Below are 13,901 nucleotides of genomic sequence, written 5' to 3'. Positions count from 1 at the left end.
GTATGGCCGTATGGGCTGCTAGCGAATGACCATGTAACGTGATGAGCGTATGTACAGAAACCATGACATTAAGTACGGTACACTAGTTTACAGGTGCCCACCGCTATCAAGAACAGCATCTTAGCAATCGCTATCTCTTATCAGTAATGTTCTTTAAGGAGTACTTTTCAGCGCTAATTGCCGCGCCGGAGTACCCCCAACAATGCTCCCACCTAACCAGGGACAGACTGATCCACCGTAAACATGAAATTCAGTACAGAGAATGGCATACATCAATGCACTGCAACCTCCATAACATGACAATGGTCTCCACTGCCGTATACCGGCAGCAGTAGCTGGCCGCGAAGCTCCAACGTGACACTGCATCTGTGATAACCAGTTAGAAATGTGTGCCAGCTATGAGTGAGATGCCCGTGGTCGGTATGTACTGGAGTCACCCAGCAGTGTCAGTAACTATGGACGCGTCACTATGTAGTGTAGTGTAGTATAGTCACGTGAGGCTTCGCAGCCAATCATGCTAGGGGGGGGGGGGGCGTGTGTACTGGCCCGGCGATGGTTATCTTGCAGGTAAGTAAACAGCGGAACAAGAGAAGCTTACCCGCAAACTGATGGCCCACTGGTTCTGGTACCACCCTAGCACACCCGCCCCTCACACAAATTCAGCCATAGGCTTCCCACTTATTATTATTATTTTTTAAGTAGTTCTAAAGAAGGCTCAGATTCATGCTGATTAAAACTATAATTCCCAAAAGCCCTTTCATGTATATGCATTATATGATAACATACCATGGTCAGCTATAACCTTAAAGGGGTACTCTGGTGAAAAACTTTTTTTTTTAAATCAACTGGTGCCAGAAAGTTAAACAGATTTGTAAATTGCTTCTATTAAAAAAATCTTAATCCTTCCTGTACTTATTAGCTGCTGAATACTACAGTGGAAATTCTTTTCCGTTTGAAACACAGAGCTGTCTGCTGACATCATGAGCACAGTGCTCTCTGCTGACATCTCTGTCCATTATAGGAACTGTCCAGGATAAAAGGAAATCCCCATAGCAAACATATGCTGTTCTGGACAGTTCATAAAATGGACAGAGATGTCAGCAGAGAGCACTGTGCTCGTGATGTCAGTTCTGTGTTTCAAAAAGAAAAGAATTTCCACTGTAGTATTCAACAGCTAATAAGTACGGGAAGGATTAAGATTTTTTTAATAGAAGTAATTTACAAATCTGTTTAACTTTCTGGCACCAGTTGATTTAAAAAAAATAAAAAATAAAGGTTTTCACCGGAGTACCCCTTTAATACCTCAGCATGCCTTATTCTATTTTAGTAATCACTTTATTCATAGTCCTAAAGCCCCAGTCTATAGCACAGATATGTGCAGTTATGTATTTGTATACTTTTACTTTAGTACCTATAGTTCCTCAGTTGAACAAAATGGAAAGCAAAAAGTGATTGTAGAGTATTAGTAAGCTTTTGAAGCAAACTTTTTCTACATGAGCCTCACCAGCCAATCCATATTGATGCCAAGGCTTCACGATAAACACACACTACCACACAGTGCCATATACTGCTGTACAACATCCATATTACTCCAAACAGCTCTAATACCAGCCACATAGCAACACCACAGTGCAGCAATAAATTCTACTCCACCGGAGCCAAATGCCAGAGTGCAGCAATAAATACTTCTCCATCAGAGACAAACCAACACCATAGTGCAGCAATAAAATACTTCTCTACCAGAAAAAAATTAACACCACAGTGCAGCAATAAAATACTTCTCTACCAGCAACAAACCAACACCATAGTGCAGTAATAATATACTTCTCTACCAGAAACAAACCAACACCATAGTGCAGTAATAAAATACTTCTCTACCAGAAACAAACCAACATCATAGTGCAGTAATAAAATACTTCTCTACCAGCAACACACCAACACCATAGTGCAGTAATAACATACTTCTCTACCAGCAACAAACCAACACCATTGTGCAGCAATAAAAAACTTCTCTACCAGAAACAAACCAACACCATAGTGCAGTAATAACATACTTCTCTACCAGCAACAAACCAACACCATAGTGCAGTAATAAAATACTTCTTTACCAGCAACAAACCAACACCATAGTGCAGTAATAAAATACTTCTCTACCAGCAACAAACCAACACCATAGTGCAGTAATAACATACTTCTCTACCAGCAACAAACCAACACCATAGTGCAGTAATAACATACTTCTCTACCAGCAACAAACCAACACCATAGTGCAGTAATAATATACTTCTCTACCAGAAACAAACCAACATCATAGTGCAGTAATAAAATACTTCTCTACCAGCAACAAACCAACACCATAGTGCAGCAATAAAATACTTCTCTACCAGCAACAAACCAACACCATAGTGCAGTAATAATATACTTCTCTACCAGAAACAAACCAACATCATAGTGCAGTAATAAAATACTTCTCTACCAGCAACAAACCAACACCATAGTGCAGTAATAACATACTTCTCTACCAGCAACAAACCAACACCATAGTGCAGCAATAAAATACTTCTCTACCAGCAACAAACCAACACCATAGTGCAGTAATAAAATACTTCTCTACCAGCAACAAACCAACACCATTGTGCAGCAATAAAATACTTCTCTACCAGCAACAAACCAACACCGTAGTGTAGTAATAAAATACTTATCTACCAGCAACAAACCAACACCATAGTGCAGTAATAAAATACTTCTCTACCAGCAACAAACCAACACCATAGTGCAGTAATAACATACTTCTCTACCAGCAACAAACCAACACCATAGTGCAGTAATAAATTCTACTCCATGAGACACAAACCAACACCATAGTGCAGTAATAACATACTTCTCTACCAGCAACAAACCAACACCATAGTGCAGTAATAAAATACTTCTCTACCAGCAACAAACCAACACCATAGTGCAGCAATAAATTCTACTCCATGAGACACAAACCAACACCATAGTGCAGTAATAACATACTTCTCTACCAGCAACAAATCAACACCATAGTGCAGTAATAAATTCTACTCCATGAGACACAAACCAACACCATAGTGCAGTAATAACATACTTCTCTACCAGCAACAAACCAACACCATAGTGCAGTAATAAAATACTTCTCTACCAGCAACAAACCAACACCATAGTGCAGTAATAAATTCTACTCCATCAGACACAAACCAACACCATAGTGCAGTAATAAAATACTTCTCTACCGGCAACAAACCAACACCATAGTGCAGTAATAAAATACTTCTCTACCAGCAACAAACCAACACCATAGTGCAGTAATAAATTCTACTCCATGAGACACAAACCAACACCATAGTGCAGTAATAAAATACTTCTCTACCAGCAACAAACCAACACCATAGTGCAGTAATAAAATACTTCTCTACCAGCAACAAACCAACACCATAGTGCAGTAATAAAATACTTCTCTACCAGCAACAAATCAACACCATAGTGCAGTAATAAAATACTTCTCTTCCAGCAACAAACCAACACCATAGTGCAGTAATAAAATACTTCTCTACCAGCAACAAACCAACACCATAGTGCAGTAATAAAATACTTCTCTACTAGCAACAAACCAACACCATAGTGCAGTAATAAAATATTTCTCTACCAGTAACAAACCAACACCATAGTGCAGTAATAAAATACTTCTCTACCAGAAAAAAATTAACACCACAGTGCAGCAATAAATTCTACTCCATCAGACACAAACCAACACCATAGTGCAGTAATAAAATACTTCTCTACCAGCAACAAACCAACACCATAGTGCAGTAATAAAATACTTCTCTACCAGCAACAAACCAACACCATAGTGCAGTAATAAATTCTACTCCATGAGACACAAACCAACACCATAGTGCAGTAATAAAATACTTCTCTACCAGCAACAAACCAACACCATAGTGCAGTAATAAAATACTTCTCTACCAGCAACAAACCAACACCATAGTGCAGTAATAAAATACTTCTCTACCAGCAACAAACCAACACCATAGTGCAGTAATAAAATACTTCTCTACCAGCAACAAATCAACACCATAGTGCAGTAATAAAATACTTCTCTTCCAGCAACAAACCAACACCATAGTGCAGTAATAAAATACTTCTCTACCAGCAACAAACCAACACCATAGTGCAGTAATAAAATACTTCTCTACTAGCAACAAACCAACACCATAGTGCAGTAATAAAATACTTCTCTACCAGCAACAAACCAACACCATAGTGCAGTAATAAAATACTTCTCTACCAGTAACAAACCAACACCATAGTGCAGTAATAAAATACTTCTCTACCAGAAAAAAATTAACACCACAGTGCAGCAATAAATTCTACTCCATCAGACACAAACCAACACCATAGTGCGGTAATAAAATACTTCTTTACCAGCAACAAACCAACACCATAGTGCAGTAATAACATACTTCTCTACCAGCAACAAACCAACACCATAGTGCAGTAATAATATACTTCTCTACCGGAAACAAACCAACACCATAGCGCAGTAATAAAATACTTCTCTACCAGCAACAAACCAACACCATAGTGCAGCAATAAATTCTACTCCATGAGACACAAACCAACACCATAGTGCAGTAATAACATACTTCTCTACCAGCAACAAATCAACACCATAGTGCAGTAATAAATTCTACTCCATGAGACACAAACCAACACCATAGTGCAGTAATAACATACTTCTCTACCAGCAACAAACCAACACCATAGTGCAGTAATAAAATACTTCTCTACCAGCAACAAACCAACACCATAGTGCAGTAATAAATTCTACTACATCAGACACAAACCAACACCATAGTGCAGTAATAAAATACTTCTCTACCAGCAACAAACCAACACCATAGTGCAGTAATAAAATACTTCTCTACCAGCAACAAACCAACACCATAGTGCAGTAATAAAATACTTCTCTACCAGCAACAAATCAACACCATAGTGCAGTAATAAAATACTTCTCTACCAGCAACAAACCAACACCATAGTGCAGTAATAAAATACTTCTCTACCAGCAACAAACCAACACCATAGTGCAGCAATAAATTCTACTCCATGAGACACAAACCAACACCATAGTGCAGTAATAACATACTTCTCTACCAGCAACAAATCAACACCATAGTGCAGCAATAAATTCTACTCCATGAGACACAAACCAACACCATAGTGCAGTAATAACATACTTCTCTACCAGCAACAAACCAACACCATAGTGCAGTAATAAAATACTTCTCTACCAGCAACAAACCAACACCATAGTGCAGTAATAAATTCTACTACATCAGACACAAACCAACACCATAGTGCAGTAATAAAATACTTCTCTACCAGCAACAAACCAACACCATAGTGCAGTAATAATATACTTCTCTACCAGAAACAAACCAACACCATAGTGCAGTAATAATATACTTCTCTACCAGAAACAAACCAACACCATAGTGCAGTAATAAAATACTTCTCTACCAGCAACAAACCAACACCATAGTGCAGTAATAAAATACTTCTCTACCAGCAACAAATCAACACCATAGTGCAGTAATAAAATACTTCTCTACCAGCAACAAACCAACACCATAGTGCAGTAATAAAATACTTCTCTACCAGCAACAAACCAACACCATAGTGCAGTAATAAAATACTTCTATACTAGCAACAAACCAACACCATAGTGCAGTAATAAAATACTTCTCTACCAGCAACAAACCAACACCATAGTGCAGTAATAAAATACTTCTCTACCAGTAACAAACCAACACCATAGTGCAGTAATAAAATACTTCTCTACCAGAAAAAAATTAACACCACAGTGCAGCAATAAATTCTACTCCATCAGACACAAACCAACACCATAGTACAGTAATAAAATACTTCTCTACCAGCAACAAACCAACACCATAGTGCAGTAATAAAATACTTCTCTACCAACAACAAACCAACACCATAGTGCAGCAATAAAATACTTTTCTACCAGAAAAAAATTAACACCACAGTGCAGCAATAAATTCTACTTCATCAGACACAAACCAACACCATAGTGCAGTAATAAAATACTTCTCTACTAGCAACAAACCAACACCATAGTGCAGTAATAAAATACTTCTCTACCAGCAACAAATCAACACCATAGTGCAGCAATAAAATACTTCTCTACCAGTAACAAACCAACACCATAGTGCAGTAATAAAATACTTCTCTACCAGAAAAAAATTAACACCACAGTGCAGCAATAAATTCTACTCCATCAGACACAAACCAACACCATAGTACAGTAATAAAATACTTCTCTACCAGCAACAAACCAACACCATAGTGCAGTAATAAAATACTTCTCTACCAACAACAAACCAACACCATAGTGCAGCAATAAAATACTTTTCTACCAGAAAAAAATTAACACCACAGTGCAGCAATAAATTCTACTTCATCAGACACAAACCAACACCATAGTGCAGTAATAAAATACTTCTCTACTAGCAACAAACCAACACCATAGTGCAGTAATAAAATACTTCTCTACCAGCAACAAATCAACACCATAGTGCAGCAATAAAATACTTCTCTACTAGCAACAAACCAACACCATAGTGCAGCAATAAATTCTACTCCATCAGACACAAACCAACACCATAGTGCAGTAATAACATACTTCTCTACCAGCAACAAACCAACACCATAGTGCAGTAATAAAATACTTCTCTACCAGAAACAAACCAACACCATAGTGCAGTAATAAAATACTTCTCTACCAGCAACAAAATTAACACCACAGTGCAGCAATAAATTCTACTCCATCAGACACAAACAAACACCATAGTGCAGTAATAAAATACTTCTCTACCAGCAACAAACCAACACCATAGTGCAGTAATAAAATACTTCTCTACCAGCAACAAACCAACACCATAGTGCAGTAATAAAATACTTCTCTACCAGCAACAAACCAACATCATAGTGCAGCAATAAATTCTACTCCATCAGACACAAACCAACACCATAGTGCAGCAATAAAATACTTCTCTACCAGCAACAAACCAACACCATAGTGCAGTAATAAAATACTTCTCTACCAGAAACAAACCAACACCATAGTGCAGTAATAAAATACTTCTCTACCAGCAACAAAATTAACACCACAGTGCAGCAATAAATTCTACTCCATCAGACACAAACAAACACCATAGTGCAGTAATAAAATACTTCTCTACCAGCAACAAACCAACACCATAGTGCAGTAATAAAATACTTCTCTACCAGCAACAAACCAACACCATAGTGCAGTAATAAAATACTTCTCTACCAGCAACAAACCAACATCATAGTGCAGCAATAAAATACTTCACTACCAGCAAAAAAATTAACACCATAGTGCAGCAATAAATTCTACTCCATCAGACACAAACAAACACCATAGTGCAGTAATAACATACTTTTCTACCAGTAACAAATCAACACCATAGTGCAGAAATAACATACTTCTCTACCAGCAACAAACCAACACCATAGTGCAGTAATAAAATACTTCTCTACTAGCAACAAACCAACACCATAGTGCAGCAATAAAATACTTCTCTACCAGCAACAAATCAACACCATAGTGCAGTAATAAATTCTACTCCATCAGACACAAACCAACACCATAGTGCAGTAATAAAATACTTCTCTACCAGCAAAAAAATTAACACCACAGTGCAGCAATAAATTCTACTCCATCAGACACAAACAAACACCATAGTGCTGTAATAACATACTTCTCTACCAGCAACAAACCAACACCATAGTGCAGTAATAAAATACTTCTCTACCAGCAACAAACCAACACCATAGTGCAGTAATAAAATACTTCTCTACCAGCAACAAACCAACACCATAGTGCAGCAATAAAATTCTTCTCTACTAGCAACAAACCAACACCATAGTGCAGTAATAAAATACTTCTCTACCAGCAACAAACCAACACCATAGTGCAGTAATAAAATACTTCACTACCAGCAACAAATCAATACCATAGTGCAGTAATAAAATACTTCTCTACTAGCAACAAACCAACACCATAGTGCAGCAATAAATTCTACTCCACCAGACACAAACCAACACCATAGTGCAGTAATAAAATACTTCTCTACCAGCAACAAACCAACACCATAGTGCTGTAATAAATACTGTTCCACCTGTAGTAAACCAACACCACAGTCCTCTCCCCTTCTCATCTGTCCTTTCCCCTTCTCCCCACACCACTTTCTCCATTCCCAGCCCCAAGATGAGAATGATGAGTGAGGAGTCCTCAGCAGAGGGAATCCTTACATGTGGAAGTGGACAGGACTGGGTTATTATACTGGGACTGTATTACCCAGGCAGCCCATTAGATGCTGAAGGCAGGGGCATAGCTATAGAGGAGCAGAGGTAGCAGTTGTATCAGGGCCCTGGTGCCTTAGAGGGCCCCAAAGCACATCTGCCCCATAAGAGACTAATATTACAATTTGCACCCTGTTGCACACATAGAAATCATCCCCAGTCTGTGATGTCCCCCACCTTATCCCCAGCCAATGCAGTATGTCCCCTTCACACATAGAAATCCTCCTGTCTGTGATGTCCCCCCCCACTTATCCACAGCCCGTGCAGTATGTCCCCTTCACATATAGAAATCATCCCCAGTCTGTGATGTCCCCCCCCCCTTATCCCCAGCTTGTGCAGTATGTCCCCCTTCACATATAGAAATCCTCCTGTCTGTGATGTCCCCCCCCCCCCTTATCCCTAACCCGTGCAGTATGTCCCCCTCCACACATAGAAATCCTCCTGTCTGCGATGTCCCGCCACCCCTTATCCCCAGCTCGTGCAGTATGTCCCCCTTCACACATAGAAATCATCCCATCTGTGATGCCCCCCCCCCCTTATCACCAGCCTGTGCAGTATGTCCCCCTTCACACATAGAAATCATCCCATCTGTGATGTGATGTCCCCCCCCCTTATCCCCAGCCCGTGCAGTATGTCCCCCTACACACATAGAAATAATTAGGCAGGGGAGATGAGGAGCCATGTACGCCCTCTCTCCCCTGCTCTGCCTTCTTTCTGCCATGCAGACCTGTGTCCTATGGGAGGGGGAGATGAGGGGGCTTGGCTTGGGGCGTGGCTTATATCTCCCGTGCAGACCTGCATCCTCTGTTCTGCCTAACCCAACCCCCCCCAACCCCCCCCCCCCCCAGCTCTAGCTTCAGAAATTTTCGGAGAGCTGGGGGGAGGAGCGGTCGCAAGTCAGCACAGGTCGCAGGTTTCCACCTCACACCGGCTCCAGCGTCTAGAACAGTTTGTTCCAAACGCTGAGCAGCGGAGTAGCCTTTTAAACTTGTGCACCCTTAGGCCTGTACTGTTGTGTACATCTGCCACTGACCCGCATTAAAAACATAATGTAGAGTTTGCAATGTTTCTAATATACGCATGTGTTGAAATGCACAGTCAGCAAAATGTATGGCAACAGGACATGATACTGGCATGCATCTGACTAATAAAAGTCACTGGTTAAGTAACACATATGTCAGCATACCATTTAAGAATTTACCCCAAATGTTCACCCCAAATGTAATGTACCTCTAAGGACAGAGAAAGAAGCCTCTGATTCATACCTTGCACTACAACATCAGGTTTGAAATTTGTAGAAAATCTTCTGTTTAAGGGATCAATTTCTCCAGGTGCTAAAAAGCCCTATAAAGAAAAACACAAGAAGCTTTGATACTGTTGCATACAGCAGCTGATAAAAAAAATTGTTTTCCACAGGAGTACCCCTTTAACCCCTTAAGAATAGCATAGCTTTACTTCGCGCACAGCGCCATACATTTACGGTGTGGCTATGACGAGAGCCCAGGAGCTACGCTCACTTCATTCACGGCGAGTCCCAGCGGCTGTCAGCAGCTGCAGACCCGACAGTAATGGCAGACGTCAGCGATTGCGCTGATGTCTGCCATTAACCCTTCAGATGCCATGCTCAATACAGATAACTGCATATGCGGCAGTACGGCACTTAAAAAGCCTGATTTGATCGCTCCCGACACTGCTGCGGGGATCAGATCAGCCCAGATGGCGGACAGAGGTCCTCTCACCTGCTTCTGTCTGTCTACCGGGGGTCTTCTGCACTGATCTGCCTTCCAGCAAACCAAAGCAGAAGATCGCCGATAATACTGATCAGTACTATGCCCTATGTATAGGACTGAACAGTATTAACAATCTAATGATTGTTATAAATAGTCCCCTATGGGGATTAAAAAATTGTAAAATAAATGTAAAAAAAAAGGGAAAAAAAAGTTTTAATAATAAACATTTTTGGTATTGTCGTACGCGTACGCGCACGCGTAAATGTCCAAACTACAAAATATAATGTTAATGATCCCCTACGGCGAACGGTGTAAACATAAAGAAAATAAATACATCAAACTGCAAAAAAAATTAATAAAAAGTGATAAAAAGGCACATATACGCAAATGTGGTACTAAAACAAACTACAGATTATGGCGCAAAAAAAATTAGCCCTCACACATCCCTGAATACAGAAAAATAAGAAATTTAGAGGTGGTCAAAATTTTTTGGGTTTACCATATATTTTAGGGTAAAATGAGTGATGTCATTACAAAGTACAACTGGTCACGCAAAAAAGAAGCCCTCATTTGGGTCTGTGAATGGAAATATAAAAGAGATTTGGATTTTAGAAGGTGAGGAGGAAAAAACAATAATGCTAAAATAAAATTGTGTCCTTAAAGGGGTACTCAGGTGGAATTGTTTTTTTTAAAGCAACTGGTGCCAGAACATTAAACAAATTTGTAAATTACTTCTATTTAAAAATCTTAATCCTATCATAATTTATCAGCTGCTGTATGCTCCACAGGAAGTTCTTTTCTTTTTAAATGTATTTTCTGTCTGACCACAGTGCTCTCTGCTGACACCTCTGTCCATGTCAGGAACTGTCCAGAGTAGGAGCAAATCCCCTTAGCAAACCTCTCCTGCTCTGGACAGTTCCTAAAATGGACAGAGGTGTCAGCAGAGAGCACTGTGGTCAGACAGGAAAGAAATTTAAAAAGAAAAAAACTTCCTCCGGAACATACAGCAGCTCATATGTACTGGAAGGATTCATATATTTAAATAGAAGTAATTTACAAATCTGCTTAACATTCTGGCACCAGTTGATTTAAAAAAAAAGTTTTTCACTGGAGTACCCCTTTAGGAATGGGCTGTGTCCTTAATGGGTTAAAGGGAAACACTGACCAAAACTGAAATTTAATGATAACAAATATACATAAGATAAGTCGACCAGGTGGCAGTGATGGAAAATTGTGTTTCCACAGGAGCTGTTTTTTAATGGATTTTAGAGACCATAGTTAAATTTTGTATAATATAAAATTCCCAAATAAAAGCAAGGGTTTGCAATGTAAAGATTGCATAGATGTGTGCTGTCTTATACCTCAGCAAGTAGAGATCCAACAATATACAGAGACTGTCCCCACATATGAGGCAATTTCCCAAGATGAATGCGGTCAACTGTATGAGGGTTATGATACTCCTCTTCTATCTAAGGGCACAGAACAATGACATAGTAAGTTATAATCCCACACACAAATACAGAAGTGAGCACAGCTCTGAATATGCAAACATTCACAAAGTAACAACCTTGTTGTGCGGGACAGCATATAGTTCTGGAACAAGGCGAATCCCATTTTTTCCTCTAATCAGTATTCCTTCCAGAGCATCTCTGTACTCCTGCAACTAAAATATACAAATACATAAAATATAAAGTATTGTAAAATGCATCTACATTTTGAACTGAAAAGTAAAATGAACACACCAATGCAGGGATGAGCTAGTATGTTGACTACGTTTTATACCATTTCCTACTAAGAAAAAAATGGCTGGTATGAATATATCTCTAGCGTGATGTAGTCACCATAGTGTATGTGAACCCCACACATTATTTAAATGAAGCTGTTTTCATAACACAAAGCCCAGGAGTAAGATTTCCGACAGCCCAGGTTTTGGTGAACAACTGTAGCTTATGTAGTTTACTATCTGAGTACCCGGCGTTGCCCGGTTTTTCCTTCCTAATCCTTGTTGGGGAGGAAAATAAACAAAGGAGGAAGCTTTTGACTTCATATCCCATCCTCAAATATTGTTGCCATATCCCATCCTCAAATCCCGACCTCCTATCCCGACCTCCTATTCTGTCCTCCTATCCCGACCTCCTATCCCTTCCTCATATCCTATTTCGACATCCTATCTCGACCTCCTATCTTGACCTCCTATCCCTACTTCCTATCCCGACCTCCTATCCCGACCTTATGTGGGAACATACATTTCTCATGGATTTGCATGGGACTTTAAATAAAAAAACCCGATCCTCACAAATGGGGGTAATTAAGGGTACCTTTGCTCATTCCGGCCAAAAAGTAAAATTTTAACCTCATCGGTCCACAGAACTTGTTTCCAAAATGCATCAGGCTTGTCTATATGTTCATTTGCAAAGTTCAAATGCTGATTTTTGTGGTGAGGACGTAGAAGAGGTTTTCTTCTGATGACTCTTTCATGAAGACCATATTTGTACAAGTATCTCTTTATAGTTGAATAGTGCACCACAACTCCAGTGTCTGCCAGATCTTTCTTGAGTGATTGTGCAGTCAAACGTGGGTTTTGAATTGTTTTTCTCACAATCCTGCGAGCTGTTCTGTCTGATATTTTTCTTGGTCTTCCAGATCTTGCTTTAACTTCCACTGTTCCTGATGACTGCCATTTCTTAATTACATTCAGAACAGAGGATATTGACATCTGAAAACGTTTTGCTAGCCTTCTACAGCTTTGTGATCGTCAACTATTTTCAGTTTCAGACTTCTAGACAACTGCTTAGAAGAACCCATGGTGCTGATTGTTGGGGCAAGGTCAGATGAGTCTGGGCATTTAAAACCTTTGAGATTGACATCACTTGGTCTTCCCAGATGAGGATTGAGAACAATCCATGACACTGGCAGGTCTCAGCTTTGCAAAGGGTGCGGTGCATGCTATAAATTCTGCAGGGTGCCCAAACTTTTGCAGACGCCATTTTTTTTGTTTTCTGTTATTTTGAAAGTGTAAACGATGGAAATAAAATCTAACTTTTGTTGACATATTATAAGAATGTCTAATCTGTAATTTGATGCCTTTTGGAGATTTTTCCATCTTTCCTTGGTTTCTTAAAGCACATTAATAAAAATTTTAACCTGGGGTGCCAGAACTTTTGATCCCCACTGTACACACACACATTGAGTTTTATATATTTAGATTACATAGTAGTATATAGTGTGTAAGACATAAACTTGGGACGTTGCTTAGTGAAGTGTAGGACAACTTTACACTCAGGAGAAGCAGGTTCTAGTCACTGTCCATTTAAGATGATGCAACTTTCGTAGACTATGCGCTTTGGCAAGAATATAACTTTGATGCTTTTGCAAGTGTACTTGAGGATGTCTAATGCAAGTGTAGACAGGTGTTACTCTCTGATGCACTAGCTTTGGGTCCTAAGTACTTAAAGTAGTAGTGCAGTGAAACATAACTTTTCCCCTATCCACAGGATAGGGGATAAGTTATAGATCGGGGGTGCAACCGCTGGGACCACACACCCCATCCGCGATCTCCTGAACGGGGCCCCGGCAGTCTGACGAAAGCGGCCGTTCCGACCCTTGCAGGAAGCGACGGCTGACACGCCACGACCCCTCCATTCATGTCTATGGCAGGGGGCATGATGGCCATCATGCCACCTCCCATAGACATGAATGGAGGGGGCGTGGCCGTGATGTCTTGTCCCCATTTTGGAG

The 13,901-nt window shown here is 39.9% G+C and overlaps 1 protein-coding gene across 4 annotated transcripts in view; it reads right to left on the bottom strand.

Moving 5' to 3' along the window:
- The window catches only part of PHKA2 (phosphorylase kinase regulatory subunit alpha 2), a 152,849-nt gene that overhangs the window by 66,114 nt on the left and 72,834 nt on the right, over window positions 1-13,901 (bottom strand). For all 4 annotated transcript variants that reach the window (XM_056558759.1, XM_056558761.1, XM_056558762.1 and 1 more), the window contains 3 exons: window positions 11,731-11,826; window positions 11,525-11,632; window positions 9,699-9,777 (listed from right to left, as the gene is read on the bottom strand). In XM_056558759.1, the coding sequence (XP_056414734.1) occupies window positions 9,699-9,777; window positions 11,525-11,632; window positions 11,731-11,826 (283 nt within the window). The remainder of the gene's footprint in view (window positions 1-9,698; window positions 9,778-11,524; window positions 11,633-11,730; window positions 11,827-13,901) is intronic.

Source organism: Hyla sarda, chromosome 2, assembly GCF_029499605.1.
Source record: "Hyla sarda isolate aHylSar1 chromosome 2, aHylSar1.hap1, whole genome shotgun sequence".
Taxonomy (NCBI): Eukaryota; Metazoa; Chordata; class Amphibia; order Anura; family Hylidae; genus Hyla; species Hyla sarda.
This window is presented reverse-complemented; position numbering and strand designations above follow the sequence as displayed.